The sequence below is a fragment of the Gopherus flavomarginatus genome, chromosome 9 (assembly GCF_025201925.1).
Source record: "Gopherus flavomarginatus isolate rGopFla2 chromosome 9, rGopFla2.mat.asm, whole genome shotgun sequence".
Taxonomy (NCBI): Eukaryota; Metazoa; Chordata; order Testudines; family Testudinidae; genus Gopherus; species Gopherus flavomarginatus.
In genome coordinates this window covers 72,646,362-72,670,073 of record NC_066625.1, presented here as the reverse complement: position 1 = coordinate 72,670,073, position 23,712 = coordinate 72,646,362, and the positions used below count along the sequence as shown (strand labels likewise).

Here is a 23,712-nt window from a genome sequence, read left to right as displayed (position 1 = left end):
TGTCAGAGGGCCAACCTACCCTGGCAAAGATGTCTGTTAGGGCCAGGCACACAGTGTTAGCCCTGGTGTTGCCTAGAGCGACTGCTTCTGGCCATCGGGTAGCAAAGTCCACTAAAGTCAGTACGTACTGCTTTCCTCTGGGCGTCTTTTTTGGGAAAGGGCCCAGAATATCCACAGCTATTCGCTGAAATGGAACCTCAATTATGGGGAGTGGCTGGAGAGGGGCCTTGACTTGGTCTTGAGGCTTTCCCACTCTTTGGCATACCTCACAAGACCGGACATACTTGGCAACGTCCTTGCCCATCCCCTCCCAGTGGAAGGACTTCCCCAACCGGTCTTTGGTTCTGTTCACCCCAGCATGGCCACTGGGATGATCATGGGCTAAGCTTAAGAGCTTCCCCCGGTACTTAGTTGGAACCACCAACTGTTTTTGCGGCTGCCATTCTTCCCGGTGTCCACCAGAAAGAATTTCCTTGTATAAAAGTCCTTGGTCTATAACAAACCGGGATCGATTAGAAGAGCTGAGAGGCGGTGGGGTGCTCCGTGCTGCCGCCCACGCTTTCTGAAGGCTGTCATCTGCTTCCTGCTCAGTCTGGAACTGTTCCCTTGAGGCTGGGGTCACCAGTTCTTCCTCAGACTGTGGACTTGGGCTTGGTCCCTCTGGAAGCGATGTAGGTGATGGGGTTGTTTCCGTTGCTGGTGAACCGCTCTCCGCTGGTGCACCTGAGGGTATTTCAGGCTCTGGCTGAGCCTTTTGGGTATGGCTGTCTGTTGCTTCTGCCAGTTTTGGCTCGCTGGCGCCCTCTGGCGTTGAGTTTGAAGATGTAGTTGCACTTGCTGGTGCTGGTTGTTGTTCCAGTTCCGGGCCTGGGACTGGAGATGCTGTGGCTGTTTCAGTGGTAGGAATGGAATCCGGGTCCACTACCTCTGTCTGGGTCTCTGGTAACACAGACGGGGCCTCTGTGGACGGCTCAGGAACAGGAATGGGTCTGGAAGCTTGCCTGGTTTGGCTACGTGTAACCATTCCCACTCTCTTGGCCCGCCTCACCTGGTTGGCCAAGTCTTCCCCCAGTAGCATGGGGATAGGATAATTGTCATAGACTGCAAAAGTCCACATTCCTGACCAGCCTTTGTACTGGACAGGCAGTTGAGCTGTAGGCAAGTCTACAGCTTGTGACATGAAGGGGTAAATTGTAACTTTGGCCTTTGGGTTGATGAATTTGGGGTCAACGAAGGATTGGTGGATAGCTGACACTTGTGCCCCCGTGTCTCTCCACGCAGTAACCTTCTTTTCGCCCACTCTCAAATTTTCCCTTCGCTCCAAGGGTATTTGAGAGGCATGTGGGCCTGGGGATCTTTGGTGTGATGGTGGTGTAATGAATTGCACTCGCATGGTGTTCTTGGGACAGTTGGCCTTGATATGTCCCAGTTCATTACACTTAAAGCATCTTCCATCTGATGGGTCACTGGGCCGAGGTGAATTACTGGAGACTGGTGAGGTTGAAGGGTAGGGTATCTGTAGCTTTACTTGGGGGGTATGTGGGGTCTTTGGCTGTCCTCGGTTGTAGGGTTTATGGTCTGTGTGCCCCCTGGGGTAATCGTTCCCCTTGACAGTAGCTTTCTTGCTTTCTGCTAGTTCCATCCATTTGGCTCCAATCTCCCCCGCCTCAGCGATATCTTTGGGATTTCCATCTTGTATGTACCGTGTGATGTCTTCAGGAACACCATCCAAGAACTGCTCCATCTGTATGAGGAGGTGCAGTTCTTCCAAGGTTTGAACGTTGTTTCCTGTTATCCAGGCCTCATAGTTTTTTGCAATGTAGTAGGCGTGTTTGGGAAATGACACCTCTGGTTTCCACTTTTGGGTTCTGAAGCGCCGACGGGCATGATCTGGGGTTATCCCCATCCTGTATCTGGCCTTGGTTTGAAAAAGTTTATAGTCATTCATTTGCTGCTTAGGCATTTCAGCTGCCACCTCTGCTAAAGGTCCACTGAGCTGTGACCTCAATTCTACCATGTACTGGTCTTCGGGAATGCTGTACCCAAGACAGGCTCTTTCAAAATTTTCCAAGAAGGCCTCGGTGTCATCACCTGCCTTGTAGGTGGGAAATTTCCTGTGCTGTGGAGCAATAATGGGCGCCGGGTTGTTAGGGTTGGCTGGCACATGCAGCCCAGCTTTGGCCAACTCCAGTTCATGTTTTCTCTGTTTTTCCTTCTCTTCATTCTCTTTTTGTTGTTTTTCCATTTCTTTTTGTTGTTTTTCCATTTCTCGGCGGTGGGCCAACTCTTCTTCTTCTTGTTTCCTTCGGTGGGCGAACTCTTCTTCTTCTAGTTTTCTTTTGTGTGCTGCCTGTTTGATTTGTTCTTCTCTTTCTTTCATCTCCATCTCTTTTTGTTTTATTTCCAGTTGTTGCCTGTGTTCAGCTTCTTTGATTTGCTCTTCGGCCTCAATTTTTGCCTTAGAAGTCATGATTCCTGTTTTCTTGTGTTGGGGTGCCCTCCAGTGTTTATCTTCTGCACTGCAGGCTCTGTTGCCTCCTGAAGTCTGCCTAGCAACAGTGCCTTTAGCTAATCTTCAATGTTAAGTAAACCTGAAAAACCACTTTATTTGCATTTATATAGTGCTGGTACTTGCCTCCTAATGGGAGGGCTATTGCATGACAAAAGACCCTTAACAGTCTGGTAATGGCTTCTTGCTTAACATGCAAGCCACAAACTGCCAGAGAGAGCAGAAAAAAAAAATTCTCTCTAGTTCCCTTTTAAAACCAAACTGTTTCTCTCTGCTAAAAAGCCCTTAGCAGAGAAAAGAAAAATATAATATTCCTACTGGCTTCTGGATTCTGTCTAGATCCCACCCGCTGCTACACCATATCATAACCTTAGTCCCAGATTTGGACCTTAGCGTCCAAAATATGGGGGTTAGCATGAAAACCTCCAAGCTTAGTTACCAGCTTGGACCTGGTACCTGCTGCCACCACCCAAAAAATTAGAGTGTTTTGGGGCACTCTGGTCCCCCTGAAAAACCTTCCCTGGGGACCCCAAGACCCAAATCCCTTGAGTCTCACAACAAAGGGAAATAATCCTTTTTCCCTTCCCCCCTCTCTGTTCCCAGTCCTGGAAACAAAAAGTACTTTCCTATTCCCCCAGAGGGAATGCAAAATCAGGCTAGCAAATCCAACACACAGATCTCCCCGATTTCTTCCTCCCACCAATTCCCTGGTGAGTACAGACTCAATTTCCCTGAAGTAAAGAAAAACTTCAACCGGTCTTAAAAGAAAGCTTTATATAAAAAGAAAGAAAAATACATACAAATGGTCTCTCTGTATTAAGATGATACAATACAGGGTCAATTGCTTAAAAGAATATTGAATAAACAGCCTTATTCAAAAAGAATACAAATCAAAGCACTCCAGCACTTATATTCATGCAAATACCAAAGAAAAGAAACCATAGAACTTACTATCTGATCTCTTTGTCCTTACACTTAGAAACAGAAGACTAGAAAGTAGAAACTACTTCTCCAAAGCTCAGAGAAAGCAGGCAGACAGACAAAAGACTCAGACACTAAATTCCCTCCACCCAAAGTTGAAAAAATCCGGTTTCCTGATTGGTCCTCTGGTCAGGTGCTTCAGGTGAAAGAGACATTAACCCTTAGCTATCTGTTTATGACAGGGCCTCATGGAAGGGGTGGAGTGGGGGCGGGGCCAGGGACGGTGGGGGTCGACCATCCAGTGGATAGAGGGAAAGTCGATGCCTATGGGTCAAAGGTGCAGTCACAAAGTCTATGGCCTCCATCCTGCAATAGGGTTGCCAACTTTCTAATCACATAAAATGGAACATCCCTGTCCCACCCCTTCTCTGAGGCCCTGCCCCCACTCCCTCCATCACCCCTCCCTCTGTCACCTGCTCTCCCCCACCCTCATTCACTTTCACCAGGCTGGGACAGGGGGTTGGGGTGTGGGAGGGGGATGAGGGCTCTGTCTGGGGGTGCGGGCTCTGGGCTGGGGCCAGGCCAGGGATGTGGGGTTTGGGATGCAGGAGAGGGATCTGGGCTTGGCCAGGGAGTTGGGATGTGGCGGGGGTATGGGCCCTGGGCTGGGGGCGCAGGGTCTGGGTGGGGACAGAAATTAAAGGTCCAGGGTGCAAGAGAGGGCTCCGAGCTGAGGCAGGGGGTCGGGGTGTGGTGGGGTGAGGGTTCCAGCTGGGGTTGTGGGCTCTGGGGTGGGGCTGGGGATTGGGGGGTTTGGGGGGTGCTGTGCAGGAAGGGGCTCCAGGCTGGGGCAGGGGGTTGGGTGTGTAGATCACATCGCAGGATCAGGCCACAATTATCTATTTTGAATTCCAATTTGTATAAAATCAGCTACGAAGCAACTAATTTCACATTATTAGACAGCATACTTGCCTAAAATCACAAAGTTTCGCTTTCATAAAATGTATGTAAGTATGTTTCACAATATACCAGGAAGTACACACAGTCCACAGCACAAATGCAAACTCTCTGCAAAGTGCCGTTCTGTTTCTATATCCCATTTCTCATACTTCTCTTGCCCCATTCTTTGCCAAGTACATTTGCATGAAATAGGATCTTTGCTTAAACATCTACGCAGAGCACGGACCAAATTTTTGAAAGTGGTTTCATAAATTTGCACCCAGCTACTGCAGCATGAAAATAATTGCACATCCAACGATCTGATTTGTGTGAACAAGTGCTGATTTCATTTATTCAGTTTTACAACTCCAATCCTGAAGCCTTTTGAAACTCAAGGCTGATGCATCTTGTTTGATTGGTAATTTATTTTAGCCTAATCCAGTGCAAGTCAGTGGGAATCATTCTATTAACGTCATGGCATTGGATTAGGCCCTCAATTAGTAAATATAAATGTATTGCCTTAGGCCTGCTCCCACTGAACTCAATGGGAGCTTTGCCAAAGTTGAGTAGATTTGGGCCTCTTATCTATGGCTCCATCAAACCACTGTAATTGCTCTTTCTAAGAATGGATCTAAATGTCGTTCAACCTCAGACACTCATTGTTTCTCTTGTACATTTAATACGCTATCTGTTTTTCCCTTAGTTTACAATAGGAGGTAAATATGTACTTAGCCATCCTACTCTAAGCAATGGAAAAAATGTAGAGGTGGCCTAACCTCAGCACAGCACAGGGTCAATTCACTCAAATAAATCTAATTATTCAAATATACTAGCTAATCTACTGTGTTCACAAATTTTCCAAGGAAACATGACACTAGGACAATTAAAGACCTCATGCTGCTTCCATTGTTGACAAGACTTTTTTCATGCTGAAAACCTCTGTTTATGAGGCTCTGTTTTCCTAATATTAACATAAAGAAAATTTTAAAATCAAATGATACTACTAAACATTAGCATTCTTTGTGTTATGCTAGTGTAGGGTTGGACTGGCATCTTGCTATAGAAAAGATGAACTCTTTTTAAACATTTAATTTTAAATTTTCTCTTTTACAAGTTGAATATTAGTGTACTGTAACTGGTTAACATTGTACATCTGGTTGAATTGACTTGGACTGGTATTTTGCCTAAACTATTTTGTGGATGATTTTTTTTTAAATAATTCTAGCCAAACTAAAACAATGCCCTTTTTCAGACTTTTATACACAATAATTAGTAACAACATTTTTTTTTGAGCTGACTTATAGCCTCTACAAAAAAATCTATTTTTAAAAGCCAGCACTGAAACTCAGGTAAGACTGCACAGCACTTTCATTTTGTACTCTTGTTCTTTTCTTTATCTTACAGATGCAAAGCCTCATGTTAAGGGAGACTATCATAGGATCACTTTAATTTCCAGTTACTTTTACTTTCAGTCCACTATTTAAAACTCCCATTACCAGGAAAGAGAAAACTATAACTCAAAGTATCTTCATAAAAATAGTTTTTTGCATCAAGAAAACAGATAACTGTTCAATTCAGCAAAAGGTCAAAATTCCAGAATTTTGGCCACAGAACTCCTACCATTCAGCCAAATTTTATTCTGAAGCCAGAAGTTTCTGTGCACTGCTTCTGCAAAGCTGAGTTTAAGGCTTAGCAACACCCATCAACAGGGACAAATAATTAACCCTCTCTTATAACCTTATCAGGACAGTCCACATTGATGACAAGACATTGTAACTTATATAAATTACCTTCAGTTGTCATTTCTGTTATATCTAATGCCCTGGGGGAGGGCACGGTATGGCAACTTGCACTGAAGCATTTTGTATAGGAGTTATTGATTACTTCAGGATCTTTAATTACGTTAACAGTATCTTCTTTGGGGGATTTTTCCTCCAAAAAAAATTAAATACATAAATAAATATAGAGACCCTAGAAAGTTCTGGTCTGAGAAGTGTCAAGGTTCTGGAAAGCACCTATCTCTGTCCCGCTGAGAAATCCCCTGGCATAGGGAAGCTCCCAGCTGATACACAGCTGGTACTGCTGGCCCCTGCAACACCCACCACTTGGTCCAAGTGCAAGATGCACATTAGGTATGGCTACATTTGGAATTTCAAAGCGCTGCCCCGGCAGCGCTGCAGGAGCGCTGCCGCAGCAGCGCTTTGAAGTGTGAGTGTAGTCAGAGCGGCAGCGCTGGGAGAGAGCTCTCCCAGCGCTGCATGTAAACCACATCCCTTACGGGTGTAGCATGCAGCGCTGGGAGCCGCGCTCCCAGCGCTGCTGCCCTGATTACACTGACGCTTTACAGCGCTGTATCTTGCAGCGCTCAGCGGGGTGTTTTTTCACACCCCAGTTGCAGCGCTGTAAAGTGTGAGTGTAGCCAAGGCCTAGTAGGACTGGCAGCGGAGAGGCCACAGCATATTTTATACTGAGCTGGTAAATGGTTCCTTAGGGCTCAAACGCTTAGAGTGCTCTACTTTACACTAGGGCTCAGAGTGCCCCAGATCCCTGAACGCCCCTATCTCTCCGCTATGCCAAATGTAAGCTTGGTGCAGCAGAGAATCTGGGCCAAGGCAGGTATAATGCTTTCTGTGCTGGGTGCAAAACCTTGTCTTTGGCATTATACTTCTTGTTTTCTACCGTGCTATAATGTCCGCAGTGCTGCCACAGACCTCATCCGTGCTATCACCCAACATAATCAACATAACCAGACGATTTGCACCTGGCTGACCTTCTTCAGAACAGGTCTGGCATGATGCAGAACTATATTCCAAGACCACATGTGAGTTTATGTGCACATCCAGCCAAAGGTACATAGTGTAACTTGTTTTTTCTTAACAGAATTGTACAGTATTACTTAGCATACAGCAAGCCTGTTCTTAGTGTTCAGGTTTCCAATTTCTACTAACTAATAAACTTCAGACTTTCTGATTGCTTTATGGATCATTGCAGATACTCACTTCCTCTGTTATGGAATGTGAATCCACTTATTACAATGACTAGGCAACGGGCACAAGTATACACAATATCTTTTCTCTTCCTGATGTTTGAATTTAAGATTCTAGATTCTACCAGACATTTACATCAGACTGAACTTTATTGCTCCATGTGGTACCTTCAAACGCCATGACTACTGCAGAAGTGTTTTGACACATGAACAAAAGTCGACTAAATTCACTTACACTGCGTTTGTTTTTGAGGAACAATATTTTTTTAAAAATTGAGGCCTAAATTCTGGATATGGACTGTAAATGGGTTCATTTCAAAACACAGTGGGGAGAGTGGGATGGAAGAGTATAAGGGTCAGAGGGTGTGGTCCACATGCTTTAGAACATATATGCTCAATCCTGGCTTGCAGAGATTACATCTGGTCCAGGGATGGCCATGTGTGAGACTTGAGCTGGCCAAAATACAGCCTTACAATAATCCTCTTTCTGCAGCTTTAATGTATGCCTGTTTCCTTGCCAAACTTTAAGCCTGCCAAAATTTGGCCAAAGATGTTTCTTCAATTGTGCAATATTTTAAGTTTATATCCAACAGTTTTTTGTAAAAACAATTGCATTGTTTCTTTAAAGTTTATGGATGTTAACAATATTTAAAGTTGTATTTTAAAATTAATACTCTTGGGTTTTAGTAAATTACCTTTGAAAGGGTCTTTCCATTCGCTGTAAGCGTCACAAGTCCTGCACAGCATACCAAAGCACTGGAACTAGACAGACCAGAACTCGGTGGGATGGTCCCATCCAACAGACAATTCATTCCAGTTAAGCTATTAAGACCGAAATGTTCCTAACAATGAAAAAATAAACAGTCTGAGTATCAAGTACAGACTGCCTTAGACTTTCAATTATCCCATGCTTAGGAAGAGATTTCTATTGCTGAGTTGTTGAACTACTGACGTGCTGTTTGGTGTCACCATAAAAAGTCAGGGGGGTTCTGAAATTTTCATTTCTGGTCCTTAAAAAAAAAGATTAAAATTCAGAAGAGAAGTGCATGAATATAAGATTTTAAGACCATTTCATATTTTGGTTATATCTTGATACCCCTTCTTCACTTAAAAATATTATTTTAAACCTGATATTTTGCATGCTCAGTCTAAGGACAGCAGAGAATTTCTGAGGTCTCTCAGAGAAGTTGTTGCTGCATTATGGGGCTTAAAACGTTTTTTTTTTCCCTCTCTTCTTGAAACTGCTCTACAGCTCAACTACCACTAATATTTCTGAATTGAAAGAGAAAATAGCCTATTATAGTCTCCACTAAATTAGAAAAGGCCCTAAAGCACAGAACTATTGATTTCCATTCTACCTCTAGATACTCTTCTGTTGCGACTCATGCCCTGGGTTCTTACAATAGTCCCCAAATTCAGGATCTCCTAATATAAGATACTTCCAGAGCCAGCATTCTGCAGTTGTAAACCAAAATGCACTGGAAATTTGTAGAGATCCTTGTAAAACTGAAGTTTAAGAGACATTTTAGCCATGTGGTAGTTTTACATGCAGCCCAAACAGTGACGGCGAGTAAGAATGCAAACTCCTGGAATGAAACAGACATTAAATATAGAATTGGAGAAATGTAGAGCTGGAAGGGGTCTTGGAAAGTCATCAAATCCAGTTCCCTGTGCTGTGGCAGGACCAAGTAAACCTAGACCATCCCTGACAGATCTTTATCCAACCTGTTTTTTAAAACTTCAAATGATGGGCAGGGCCAGCTCTAGGCACCAGCGTCCCAAGCATGTGCTTGGGGTGGCACTTTTCAAGGGGTGGCACTTTTGAAGAGGTGGCGCTCCAGCTTTTACTTTTTCAGGGGTTTTTTTGTTTGCTTTTTGCTTCGGCAGCAGCACGCCAGGTTTTTTGGGGTGTTTTGTTTTTTTTGCTTGGTGCGACAAAAAACCTGGAGCCGGCGATTCCACAACCTCCCTTGAAAGTCTGCTCCAGAGATTAACTAGCCTTCCAAATAGAAAGATTTTCCTAATATTTAACCCAAATGTCCCTTGCAGCAGATTAAGCCCATTACTTCTTGTCGTGCCTTCAGCAGATACAGAGAACAATTGATCCCTGTCCTCTTTGTAATAGTCCGTAACAGATTTGAAGACAGTTATTAGCCCACTCCCTCCCCCTTCGCCCTCTTTTCTCAAGATTAAACATGCCCAGTGTTTTTAACCTTTCCTTATAGGTCAGCTTTTCTAAACTTTTGATTCCCTTTGTTGCGCTCGTATGGACTCCCTCGAATTTTCCCACTTCTTTCCTAGAGCGAGGTACCAAGAACTGGACACAGAACTCCAGAAGAGGCCTCTGAGTAGGGCAGGACAGTTACCTCCCATGGTTTACACCCCAGTTACACTCTGGTTACTACAGCCCAGAATGATATTAGCCTTTTTCGCAGTTGCATCACATTGTTGACTCATATTCAATTTGTGATCCACTATAGCCCCAGAATCCTTTTCAGTGGTACTATCATCTAGCCAGCTATTCCTCATATTGTAGTTGTACATTTGGTTTTTCTTCCTAAGTGCAATACTTTGCACTCGCCACTACTGAATTTCATCTTGTTGAACTGAGACCAATTATCCAATTTGTCAAGGTCATTTTGAATTCTAATCCTGTCCTCCAGAGTGCTTGAACCCCTCCAAGCTTGGTGTTATCTGCAAATTTTATAAGCATACTTTCCACTCCATTATCCAAGTCAATAATGAAAAGATTGAATAGTGCCAGATCCAGGACTGACCCCTGCAGGACCCTACTAGGGGTGCAGGTTCTGGCCGGGGGTGCAGACTCTGGGGTGGGGTTGGGGATAAGAGATTTGGGGAGAATGAGGGTGCTCTGGGTTAGAATCAAGGGGTTTGGAGAGCAGGAGGGGGATCAGGGCTGGGGCAGGTGGTTGGGGCGAGGAGAGAGGCTCAGGGGTTCAGGCTCCGAGCGGCACTTACCTCAAGTGGCTCCTGGAAGCAGTGGCATATCCCTTCTCTGGCTCCTACGCGGAGGTGCAGCCAGACGGCTCTGCACGCTGCCCCATCCGCAGGCACCACCCTCGCAGTTCTCATTGGAGTGCTGGAGGGGGCCATTGGAGCACAGAGGAGCTGGAGCAGGGCCATGCTGCGGCTTCCAGGAGCCGCATGGTACGACCCCTGACCCTGCACCACAGTTGGAGCAGGGCCAAGCTGCATGGTGCAGCCTGCGATCCAGTGCCCTGGTTGGAGCACCGGGGTGGGCCGAGCTGCGTGGTGCAGCCCATGAACCAGCTGGAGTGCCGGAGCGGCCCCCGACCCAGTGCCCTGGCTGGAGCGCCGGAGCAGGGCCGAGCTGCGTGGTGCGGCCCAAAACCCAGCGCCCCTGCTGGAGCACTGGAGCAGCCCCCAACCCAGCACTCCCACCGGAGTGGGCCAAGCCGCGTGGTGCGGCCCTCGACCCAGCTGAAGCAGGGCCAAGCCACATAGTCCAGTCCTCGACCCAGCCAGAGCGCCAGAGAGGGCCCAAGCCACACAGTCCAGCCCCCGACCCCGGAGCGGAGCTGAGTCACGTGGTGCGGTCCCCAACCCCACTCCCTAGTGGGAGCTGCGAGTCAACTTATGGTTCATGGGCCGCAGTTTTCCCACCCCTGCACTAGGCCAGTAACCCTGTCAAAGAAAAATCAGGTTGGTTTGACATGATTTGTTCTTGAAAAATCCATGCTGGTTATTTCTTATAACCCTATTCTCCTCCAGGTGCTTACAAATTCATTGTTTATAATTTGTTCTAGTATCTTTCCAGGTATCGAAGTTAGGCTGCCGACTTGAATATCTAAATATTCTTTAATCTATTCTTTCCTTGTTTTGGCTTGCATTCTTACCACTTGTGGTTAATATTAATTGTGTTTGTATAAAGTTGTATTAGCAGCTTGGAAAAAAATAGATGGATATTATAGCCTTGATTCTGCTACATATACAGTATAATGAAGTCACTTGGTAGAAAGCCTATACATTAGTTATATGTATACAGTAAATAATAGCAGATAGTGTGATATGAGAAATATTTGTTCAAGAGAGGACCTTTTCTAACTCTAAAGTTATGAGCTTATGTGAGGCTGCTCTGCTTTTTATGACTGCTATCTTACTATTTATATTTAAAGCAAAGGGATAACTTCAGAGATTTTCCTCTGACTCAAAATGTGATAGTGTGCGTGTGCACACACACAAGATTAATATCATATATAAACTTTTATTCGTGGATTCCAAAACACAATCTGTAGATTGTATTTTGTTCTTACATTTTTAAACATTTTAGTTCTCTTCTTACTTAACAATTTTTATATAATCTCTAGCCCACTTTGGTTCAAAATAAACAACATATTGTACCAACCAAAATATCACCCACATAAATTGTATGAATACATATACATTATTGTGCCAATGCAGATTTACATAACTGTCACAATGACCTGAGAAATGTTAACATTTCTCAGAAAAAAGCTCCCATCTTTTCGTACAAAAAATATCTATGACTGTTCCTGAAATAAAGCCAACTGTAGGCAATACGGGCAGAGTTCACGCAGCACATAAGAAAACAGATCTTGTTGAATGTGTCTCTTCATTGCTACAAATTATCTAAAAATTCCCTTTCCAGAAATACAAGCAAGTTATTAATTGAAATGCTATTGCTGCCAATGTCCTTTCATGCAGAACATCAGACAAGCTTGTTTAAAAAACCATTTGAGTGATATATTTAACCAGAAACTCATCCACGGGGTTGTCTTCAATCTGAATCAGACTTGCAAACTTATCACGCAATGTTTAAATAAAAAACTTACTCCAGTTTCAGAAATGAAAATGGACTTTGCCAAGTTCTGCAATAGTTCTATCCCAAAAGGATAACATGTTCAATTTCATATAAACAGATTATCCCCTTGGACCCTCTTAGTATTTGCATTTGAATGTTTCTTAAGAGTCTGTAGCATTTATGCTTATTTTCTACCAGCGTTAGAATATACAAACCTGCTTTGCATATTAACCATCAATTTTAAAAAATTGTTTTTAAGCTATAACTCTCAAAAGCAGACCCCAAAATATGTAGGACCACTTAAGTCTTGTTTCTCTAAGCCATTTTACTGTAAAGAAAACTATCATAAATTGCCAAAGTAAATACAAATTAAATGAATTTTTTACTTGTGGAGCAATTTGGAGATTGAAAATATTCACATCAGGGCAAACAGGAGTCACTGATTGGGGCTTGAAACATATAGGGCAGTGACTTAGGAATTTTAGATCATAAAGAGAACAATGACTTTCAATGGTACTCAGCTCTTAACAGAGTTATGAGCTTTTGAAAATCCCACCCCAAAGACATGCACTGAAAAGCCTGCCCAGCTAATCGTTTGCAGCAGATCATTGCAACTGAAACTGTTTTTTAAAACTAATTTATTTTGCTTGCTTTATCAATTTTTTGTTGTTGTTGTTTTGTTTTGGGGAGGGGGTTGTATTTCCTTGTGCCTAGCGTGTGCAATAGGACCAGTCAATTTCACTATTTGGTTCTCATGCACTGGGGCGGTGGGGAGGAGGGGTCTGTATGTCTTTCCAATACTCCTAGGAATTATTTACATTTTAAAATAGTCTTCACTTGGGGGACAGGGAGGAGGGAAGAAATTATTATGTTAGGTTCCATATTTCCAAACCTACAGCCCCCTTTTAAAAATAAACCTTAAGCATGTGGTTCTGTTCAGCAATGTGTCTAACTTTAAAATAGAAAAATGTAAACTGAAATAGTCAATGAGTCTGATCATGATCCCACAAAATTAATCCACTGTTCAATATAATAATGTATATAATAAATCTAATGTGGGTTTTATATCCTGCAAATATTTTCATACATGCAAAACAAAAATATTTTACAAATTTTAATATAAATATAAAAAAGTACTTTAGTTAACAGGATACAAAAGACAGCTACAAATTATGGTGAAAATGAAGTTGTATGAGTAAATAATGCCCTATTAAATAATATATTTTATAAATGAGTGTAATAGGACATTATATAATATACACCCACATTATATTTTAATCTTAAAAGGTAGCCCATATAATACATATGTGTTAAATGAATTTGGTTTACCTGAACTCCTTTCAATCCACATAGGAAGTAGTTGTGCCACACAGGTTTGGTTTTGTTAATGTGAATGTTCTTCATACTAGTACTGAAGTCCCTGCAAAAACAGATATAACACAGTCTATAAAAATGTCAGTACGTTTAGTTCCATGGCTTATTGCTGCCATCTGCTGATGAAACAGCAACATTTACATTTTGCCCGGGACATTTTTTTTTATACAATACATATTATGTCCTTTTCCTCTGGCTCCTCTTCCACCTTATTCAACAACTGTACAAAAAAGCTGTTTAATAGAAACATTGATAATACATCAAAACTGGCCCCAAAACTAGGCTTTGTAAAAACAAAACTATGAAACTGAACACCAAAAATGTTTTCATGCCTTTTAAAACATTCCCATGGATGCAGCTGTTTAAAATAAACAAATTACCTGCAAAGTTTGCATCCCAAATATTGCAACATTGTGCTATAACCAGAAAAGGAAACTGACTAGTGTATTTTCTGGCAATGCTGAGAAAAATGAAATAAGGGTATTGGTTTTGTTGTTGAAAAACATCTACCATACGCTAAATATCAAAACACAAATGCAATTTTATTTCTTTCTTTTTAATATTCCAAGTTATCAGTGACAGAATAGGTGTGAACATTTGTATTTTTTTAATATATAACATAACAAAAAGGCATCCTTTTGAAGATACCTCTGTGTAGAGTGACCAGCTGTCCCGTTTTTAAAGGAACAGTCCCATATTTAAGCCCTCCTGCAGGTGTCCCAACTTTTTCTTAAAAACAGACACTTTGTGTCGTATTTTCTGTCTCTCTCCCCGCACTTCTCCCTCATCAGTACTGGTGGGTCCTGCTGCAGGCCGGATCCCTGCTTGCCAGCCGCCCACCCACCAGCAGCGAATGGGGGAATCAGGTGGCCAACGATGGAGGTATGTGTGCAAGGCTGGTGGCAAGGTGAAGATGCAGCACGCAGGGCCAACTGCAACCCCCTGCTGGTCCGTCAGTGCAGCCCCTGCTGCATGCGGGCTCTTGGCATGGCCCCACCCCCCCTCCCATTTCTGGCTGGCATTGGCTGCACGCTGCGAGCAGTAGTGGCTGGTGAGTACAGGCAGGCGTCAGGCAGTGGCCGGTTATGTGTCTTTTCTGCTGCCCATCCATCAGCCCTTTACATGCCCCCTCTCTTGCTGTCCTCTCCCTGATTTACCTCTTTGCCCCCTCTTCCCCCCAAGCTCTGCCGCTACCAGTGCTCTGCGGAGAACCAGCCCCTGGTCGGAGCGCTCAGCTCACCAACAGCCTGGCCAGCAGGCTCCTTCTTTCCTCCACTGCCTCTGACTGGGCCAGTCCAAGACTCTCCAGCTCAGGGCACTGGCCAGGAGGAGCTGAGCCCTGCATGTGCCAAAGCCCCACGCAGCACTAGGATGACCAGATGAGAGGGAGAAAACATCAGCAGAGCAGGAAAAAAAAAAAGGCGAGTGCTGCCGGCTGAGCGAAATAGGGGACAAATTGCATCCCGACCAAAGATCGGTCGGGATGTAGGACAAACACCTAAATATTGGGATGCTTCCGATTTTATCGGGATGTCTGGTCACCCTACGCAGCACTGGCATGGAGAAGCCTCTCCTCCTCTCAGCTAAACTCTTTCCCAGCCTGTTCAAGCCCCAAACCTGCAGGCTCCGCAGCAGCCCACGGGACAGGTGCTTAGAACCCTTTTTACCCCCCACCCTTCCCCACCCTGGGTCCTGTCTCCAGGGGGCATGAGGCTGCTCCATCCCCTAAGCACCTTCCCTGGTGCACTATGCATCCTTAGGGCTTAATTCCTTCCTGCCTGTGCTGTAGTGGGGTGTGGGAGAGAGGAGACAGGACAGGAGGCAGCAGGGTTATGTTGGTGGCCAGCAGCAGCATGGAGGTGTTAACTGCCTTTCAACAGTGTGCGGGCAGGAAGGGACAAGCTGCTTCCAGCCACAGGGAGCAAGGCTGGGGACAAAGAAGAAGAGATGAGCTCTGTAAAGACATGGGCTAGCTCATTCCTCACCTGCCCCGCCCAACCCCTGTGGCTGGAAACATCTCCCATCCCTGACCTTCCGCAAAGTGCCAAAAGGCTGCTGCTGGTGTGAACCCTGGCACAGCACCCTACCTATGTGTATTAAGATTTTCATTATTTAAATAGTTCCAAGTGGATTATAACCAAGGCCCTCAGCAAAATGAAGCGAAGTGTTGCAGCAGACCCTGAACTCTGCAGCAGTTTCATATCTGTTAACAAATGAAAGGTTTTTAATGAACTAAATATGAATATGAAACACAAAATCAATACAGAGACCCTGAATTATATATTTCAATATTAAATTCAATTTAGTTACACTGCTCCCCTCACTTTCAGTTTTCAATGTGCTGCAGATTTTTGTGTGTACAATGCCTAATGGCATCACCAAAGATGTGACAGGGAAGGTGGAGATTTTGGGGCACAGTTAGAGTATGTCTATACCCCAGCTGAGAGCGAGCCTATGTGACTCATGCTAGATAGGCTTGTGCTAGTCGCACTTGAGCCTGTATGCTCAAAATAGCAATATGGATACTGTGACTCAGGCTGGAGCATGGGCACTCAAGCCTAGGGGACTGGATTGGCTTGAGAGCCCAAGCCACAACACTCATACCGCTATTTTTAGCACATTAGCTCAAGTCTCACTCCAAGATGCAGTGTAGACGTACCATTGGGGTGTTGGAAACTGAGGAGGTGTGGAAGGCAATACAGGATTAGTTGAACAATTCTGCTACTTATACTGTCTAAGGACTCAGGAAGAAGACACTATATCGGTTTAAACGCACCTCACATTTTCAAGTTTGCCTTCATAACCGTAAGGGCTAGAAATACAATTTTCTTAAAAGAGGAAAATTTTGTTTCAGAACCATAATTCTGTGGCAAGTGGATAAAACAAATTCCATAGCAAATTCTGCAGCTACAGAAACATGGAATACACAGATCTTGGATTATATTCCTGTATTTTGCTAAATTAGATAAAAATTAAAGCAGCATAATGGAAATAACTTGGTCAAAAGTCTCTATTGAATCAATTTAAAATTAATCAGTAGTGCAGAAGGGGCTTGACACAGGTGCACTACTCCAATTAACACTGCTAGAAGTTAGGTGTCTGCATCAAGAGGGAAAATGGCACCATGTAATGTATAAAATAAAGTGTAGTCTGTACTGGCAGGACTATAAAACATGCATCCAAAGGGTCAAATGCTCCCTTGTGAGGAGTGAGTTTCAACTCATAGATTCCTCTTCATTCTTCTATTAGAACAAAGGTGGGTTTTGCACTCTCCGTGCTGGAACAGGTGCCCCTTATACTGCAGACCCCTTTGTATCCTCTGCACCATGTCTTTAATCTCACCTTTCCCAAGTCATTTCTTTAAACCATCCCCTATGTCTCTTGGCCTGCACTGCTTCCAGCAGCCCCCATTGGCCTGGAGCAGTGAACCACGGCCAGTGGGAGCCACGATCGGCCGAACCAGCGGATGCGGCAGGTAAACAAACCAGCCCGGCCCGCCAGGGGCCTTCCCTACACAAGCGGCATCCCAAGTTTGGGAAACACTGCCACAGAGGAACACCATTATTGGTATAAAACACCTTTATATTAATATAACGACAAAGGGGAGTTTGTACCACTTGAACTAGACCCATACAGTTAAAGCCGCACAACTTCTTTGTGTCTCCTGGCTGGCATGAAACAGTGGCAGGAGCTCTGCTCCCTCTTTGACGAGTCTATTCCCAGCAATGGCACCAGATTTTCAGAGTCTTTGCTAGCATTGTACTTGGTCACTGCATTTCTAGTCTGGAAAGTATGACCTAGTTCTAATTAAGGTTACAGTTTCAGCTCTCATACACAGAATTCACTAACTTTATTTTTTCATTTGTGTCTTCAGGTCCAACATTAATTGAATTCAATCTTTACAGCATTTTGGAAAGGTTAACATTAAAAGGAACAACATAGCTTGTCACATGATGTACAATCTGCTATGATTTCAAGCTCAACTATACACAACAGTACCATTTAACGGGCCCTTGTGAGAAAGGCAACATTAAAATATTTGTAGACAGTTAACACCAAGATGGGGAGGGTGGTTAGTTAGGGTGGTATAGAGGGTTTAAGTAGAAGCAATGAGATGAGATTAAGATAGAGGAAATTCAGGCTGGATATCAGAAAAATATTCCAGTTTGAGATCTATCAGATTGTGGAATAGTCTCCTAGAGGAAGAGGTGAAAGCCCAATCACTCATGACTTTTGAACACACAAAAAAAGCTAAGCTATCTGAACAACAGAAGAGAAAATGTTTATCTGGAGTGATAAGAAACATGCCATTGCTGGGTTCATTTAAATTTGTTTTCTGGATAAGCCCCCCAAAAAACAGAGATGACAATCAGTGTGTCTAAGTTGTTGTTGTCTGTCATGGGAAGTAGATTTGAAGTCCATTTATCTCCAAAATAAACATCTATCATATTTTTTTTGTACCTTTCATTCTTAATATGACAAAGCAAAACAGTAAAAAATTATGTGGTTACATTTCCTGGCTGTTGAGATAAAGGAAAATTATGACATCTTGGAGTGCACAATGCTAATTTCTGAAACCTCCTCAAACGGGAAATATAAGAGAAGTTGGCTTTTTTTATTTGCTAAGTGTCACAGAGGCATAAGTCCTTGCCAAGCTTGATACAATATAGTTTAAATAAAAAGGGGGGAGCCTATTTGTAAAATAAACAATGACGCTACAAAGATTTGACGTTTTAAAGCTACTCTGAAAATTACATCAATACTGAAACCATTTCTTACGACTCTTTTGAGCAATTTGATCCTTGTTTTAGCTGCAGAGATTTTTGCATTTCTGTAGCTTACCAGTTACAGAGCTAAACTCTTATTTAGAGGATACTCAGTCTGAGCCTGAAACTGCAAGGTACTGAGGGTCTCTAAGAAGTTGATCGGCTTCCTAAACACTCATTGAAGTCTATGGTACCTTGCAGGAGCAGAACCACTATTCTTTTCTCTATTCTCTTGCTACTGGCTTTGGTCATAGCTGGGGAAATTGAAGGACACCTGGTTCACATAAACAGTGCATTAGAATACTGTCCCCCCACAATGATTCAGGTGCAGGTAAGAACCTCTGCAGTCAAGGAGGAGGAAGCAGAATTTCCCCCTCATTGGTAAAGTGAAGCTTATGAGTTTTATTTGCAGGTCACCTTTAAAACTCAAACTTAAGGAAGCACAGTATACTGGAAAGTGAAGTCCATGTATATAAATAGAAGGACTGACAAGTCTACACAGCATTTTGGAGAAAGTGAGAGTGAGCCTCCCAGATGGGGTTAACAGACTTGGGAGACTCCCTCCTGTTTGCTCCAAAATGCAGCCCAAGCTCCAGTCCAAGCCACAAGTTCAAAATAGTGTCTATACGCCTATTTTTAGAGCAGTAGCATGAGCCCTGCTAGACCATGTCTGTTGACATCGGCTGAGCAGCTTGCTCCCACTTGCTCCAAAATGCTGTGTAGACATACTCAGTGTGGACAAAAGCATTACAATGAACGCTCAGTAGGTGTGTCATGGCACACTCAAATCGGCCAGCTTATTGACACATACTTCTGCCCTTGCCACATGCACAGCTAAGGCACCTTACTCATGCATACACTGTCCAATATATTTGACCTAGCAATTTCACTAGCAATTTTTCTGTTTATGACACGGATTGATCAAATCATTCTTTATCTCTCTTTAATCCATGATGACACTGTCAGAGAATGCTTGGGAAAATTAACCTCTGCTGCAAAGTTAGACTCCAGAATTCATATATCTGTATATAAAGTACAGAGGAGCATCCTCGTGCAGTGAGAAATGTCCACGTGGTTGAGGGTTTTTTTTGTTTGTTTGTTTTTCTTAAATGCTATTTAAATCTTGTTTCTTCTGGACAATTTGGCTCTCTGCAGCAGGATTTCATCACCTTGTCTACTGAAGCTTCAGTCTGTTATCTGAAGTTTAGGAACCCTTTACTAATGACTCTTTGATTTCCTGAATACAAGGCTTTCCTACTGTGCCATGAGATAGATACGTAGCTGATGGCTATTATCCTGTAGTATTTCCCCAATTCCTTTGAAGTTTGGTCAAGATAGTCTCTATCCTCATATTCTTTACTATGGTGGCATTAGACTAGTGAAACCTCAAAAGGTTTCACAGTTTTTGAACAGTCCTTTGGTCCAACTGATATCAAAGGACACCTTGTCAGCAGAGAAGCTTTTACGATCTGAAAAGGTAACTCTTTGCAACTTGTTCTGTTATCACTTTCCTAAAAGTGTAAATGAACTCTCCAGGGTGAAACAGGTTTGAAACATTGTGAAACATTTCAGCAGTCTGTAAACTCAAGGTTGAGCTAAGAAAGGCTAACTCTATGGAGACTTGTGGTTATCCCTCATTAACAAAGGGCACATGCCTTTCATTCAGCATATGCATAAATTCTAGCTCTGTGATAGATCAGTAAAAAAGACACAGCAGCTCAAAGGCAATTGTTGATAGCAAAATGCTCAAAAGTGTTGAAAGATATATTCCTTTTTGCTTTTAACCAGGAGGGCCACAGTGAAGCGGAGATGCTGTCTGTTGTATGCAGAAAGCTCTCCTAAGCCAAAACCATGAGAGTTCAAATAGAAGCCAAAAGAGCTACAAAAATATATTGATTGTGCATGCTATTTTAATTCAAGAACTATAATTCTAGGTTTAGTTTCAATTGTACTTGTTTTAATAGGGGGCTATTTAAGTTCTTATTTGCTGTGCCAAGCCCTGGCTCAAAGACCAGTCTAGTCAAAGTGCTTAAATTTTCTGTCACTGCTTCATTCAGCACCTATCAAAACAGCTTTTCCCCTGCAAATATAACATGGCCCTAGAAGTCATGTAGCGTCTGAATGTAAGGAGAGTGGTAATCAACTTAAACAACAGGCTATTTTAATTCTGGAATCCCTCCCTCTCAACAGTCAGACCTGCAATGAAAAGGTTTCTGAATTTTGTAGGCCAAAGCAGCCTTCTGAGAGACGTGTTGTGCTGGGGAAACCTGAACAGAGAGGTGGAGGAGAGAAGTAGTAAACCTCACCCTCTCAGACAGCATATAGAGTGTAAATAGAACCAGGGACATTCCATCTGATTAGATTTTGTACCACTGAGAAAACTGTTGTTGTAGTATTTATAGAAATTCACACACACCTTTGCTATAACATTTTATATAATTCATCTCTAAGTATATCATCGCATGCCGTGAGCCTGTCAGATTGAACCAGTGTCTGGAAGGGAATATTTCAAGCAGCACCTGGTTTCTAAAGGAAGTACTGTTGGTGCTTCAGTAGGTGGCACTCTGCCGTTTGAGGATTTGTCTGCATATAGATGCTGCACTTCTGAAGACACTTACATAGGTGTAAACTTGGCTTTTATAACTTTATCTTGCAACTGTGGTGCAATTAGATGATGAGTGCATTATAAATTAGTAAATGAAATAAATTAATTAATACTTACAAGTACAAAGGGTTTGTATTGGCTAGTTGGACAACTTCAGTGTTTACAGGTTCAACAGCTATAAGTATGTCTTGCTCTATAGCCATAGGGAGCACAGCATATCCACAGTAGTCTATATGTTCTCCTAGAAAACAACAACATAGCAACAGAAAATTAACAGCATTTTGGAATAATCCTTGTTTAAGAACACTTTACTAGATGCCCCAAAAGCCCACAATTGAGGACGAAGGCCATATGGGTTTAAAAAAATGACCTAGATTACAAGAAAAGTGAAGGAAGTGATAAAAAACAATAATGAAATCTATAACTAATGCAAATTGTTAGTCATGAATAAAAATCAGAAGCTAAGAATTGTAGATAACAGATAAGGGAAGCAAAGGAACACCCAGAGAAATCTGGGGCTAGCAGAGTTAAGGACAATAAGGAGTCTTTAAGTATACTGGGGACAAAAAGAATCCTGACAATAGTATTGGTCCATTACTAGATGGCAATGATAGAATTATTAATAATAATGCAGAAAAGGGAGAAGTGTTCAATAAATATTTCTGTTCTGCATTTAGGAAAATAACAGATAATATAGTATCCTCACAGGATGATAAAATTCTTTCCATTCCACTAGTATCTCAGGAGGCTGTTAAGCAGCAGCTACTAAAGTTAGACATTTTAAAATCATTAAAACCCAGATAACTTGCATCCAAGAATTGTAAAAGAGCTGGCTCAGGAGCTCACTGAACCATTAATGTTGATTTTCAGTAAGTCTTAGAACACGGGAAGTTCCAGAAGACTGGAAGAAAGCTAATGTTGTGCCAATATTATAAGCATGTCAGTCTGACATTGATCCTGGGCAAGAGATAACGGAGTGGCTGATACAGGACTCAGTTAATAACGAATTAAAGGAGAGTAATATAAATAATGCCAATCAACATGGGTTTACGGAAAATAGATCCTGTCAAACTAAACTGGTATCTTTTTTTGATGAGATTACAAGTTTGTTTGATAAAGACAATATAATAGACTTTTGTAAGATGTTTTACTTGTACTACATGACATTTTGATGGAAACAAAAGTAGAATGATATAAAATTAACATGACATCATTAAATGGTTTAAAATTTGGCTAAATGATAGATCTCAAAATATAATTGTCTACGGAGAATCATCATCAAGTAGGTGTATTTCTAGTGGGGCTTTCAGTAATCTGTTCTTGGCCTGTGCCATTTGACATTTTTACCAGTGACCAGGAAGAAAACATAAAATCATCACTGATAAAGTTTGAAAATGATACAAAAATTGAGGGAGTGGTAAATAATGAAAAGGACAGGTCACTAATACAGAGTGATCTGGATGGCTTGATAAACTTGGCACAAGCAAACAATATGTGTTTTAATTCAGCAAAACATAAATATGTACATCTAGAAACAAAGAATGTATGCCATCCTTATAGGATGCGAGAAGCAGTAACTCTGAAAAAAATTGAGGGTCATGGCAGATAATCTTGTGAACATGAGCTCCCAGTGTGATGCTGCGGCCAAAAGGACTAATGCGATCTTGGGATGCATAAACAGGGGAATCTCAAGTTAGAGTAGAGAGGTTATTTTACTTCTGGCACTGGTGCAACTACTGCTGAAACATTGTGTCCAGCTCTGATGTCCACAATTCAAGCAGGATGTTCATCAACTGGAGAGGGTTCAGAGAATAGCCATGAGAACGCTTAAAGAATTAGAAAACCAGACTTATAATGATAGACTCAAGGTACTCAGTCTATTTAGCTGAACAAAGAGAAGGTTAAGGGGTGACTTGTTTACATGGGGAACAAACATTTAATAACGAGCTCTTCAATCTAGCAGAGAGAAAGGTATAACATGATCCAATTGCTGAAATTGAAGCTAGACACATTTGGATTGGAAATAAGGTGAACATTTTTAACAGTAATTAACCACTGGAATAATTTACCAAGGGTCATGGTGAATTCTCTATCACCGGCAATATTGAAATCAAGATTGGATTTTTTTTAAAAGCTATAATTAAGGAATTATTTTGGGGAAGTTCTATGGCTTGTATAATAAAGAAGTTCAGACTAGATGATCACAAAGGCCCCTTCAGGCTTTGGAATCTATGACTCAGCAGAAAAAGAAGAAACATCCTTGATTCTAATGGCTAGTGTAGGAGTGCAGAATTGCTTCATGTCCTAGACCAGGGTTTCTCAAACAGGGGTCGCCGCTTGTGTAGGGAAAGCCCCTGGCGGGCCGGGCTGGTGTGTTTACCTGCCCTGTCCGCGGGTCTGGCCAATCGCTGCTCCAACTGGCCATGGATCGCTGCTCCGGGCCAATGGGAGCTGCTGGAAGCGACGGGCCAAGGGACTTACTGGCCTCCACTTCCAGCTGCACCAATTGATCCGGAGCAGCAATCCGCAGCCAGTGGGAGTCGCAATTGGCCGGACATACGGATGAGGCAGGTAAACACACTGGCCCGGCCTGGCCCGCCAGGGACTTTCCCTACACAAGCGGCGACCCTTGTTCGAGAAACCCTGTCCTAGACAATTTCTGCCAATCATTTTTGAATATACACTTTGCAGCTCTTATTGTTAAAATCCCAACTAATAGACTGTTCTGCACTTCTTAAATTTTACACTAATGCACCAAAGCTTTACATTTCTATAATGGTTTTCTGTAACCTTCATTTCTTTTTAAAT

The 23,712-nt window shown here is 42.7% G+C and overlaps 2 protein-coding genes across 4 annotated transcripts in view; one reads left to right on the top strand and one right to left on the bottom strand.

Annotated features, from left to right (window-relative positions):
• FAM227B (family with sequence similarity 227 member B) overlaps window positions 1-8,035 on the top strand; it is a 226,893-nt gene extending 218,858 nt beyond the window's left edge. Inside the window, exon 19 of the mRNA XM_050966686.1 lies at window positions 7,068-8,035. The gene's annotated coding sequence lies outside the window, so the exon portion shown is untranslated. The remainder of the gene's footprint in view (window positions 1-7,067) is intronic.
• The window catches only part of GALK2 (galactokinase 2), a 77,143-nt gene that overhangs the window by 46,135 nt on the left and 7,296 nt on the right, over window positions 1-23,712 (bottom strand). For all 3 annotated transcript variants that reach the window (XM_050966644.1, XM_050966645.1, XM_050966646.1), the window contains 3 exons: window positions 21,022-21,145; window positions 13,489-13,579; window positions 8,051-8,197 (listed from right to left, as the gene is read on the bottom strand). In XM_050966644.1, the coding sequence (XP_050822601.1) occupies window positions 8,051-8,197; window positions 13,489-13,579; window positions 21,022-21,107 (324 nt within the window). In that variant the 5' untranslated portion in view covers window positions 21,108-21,145. The remainder of the gene's footprint in view (window positions 1-8,050; window positions 8,198-13,488; window positions 13,580-21,021; window positions 21,146-23,712) is intronic.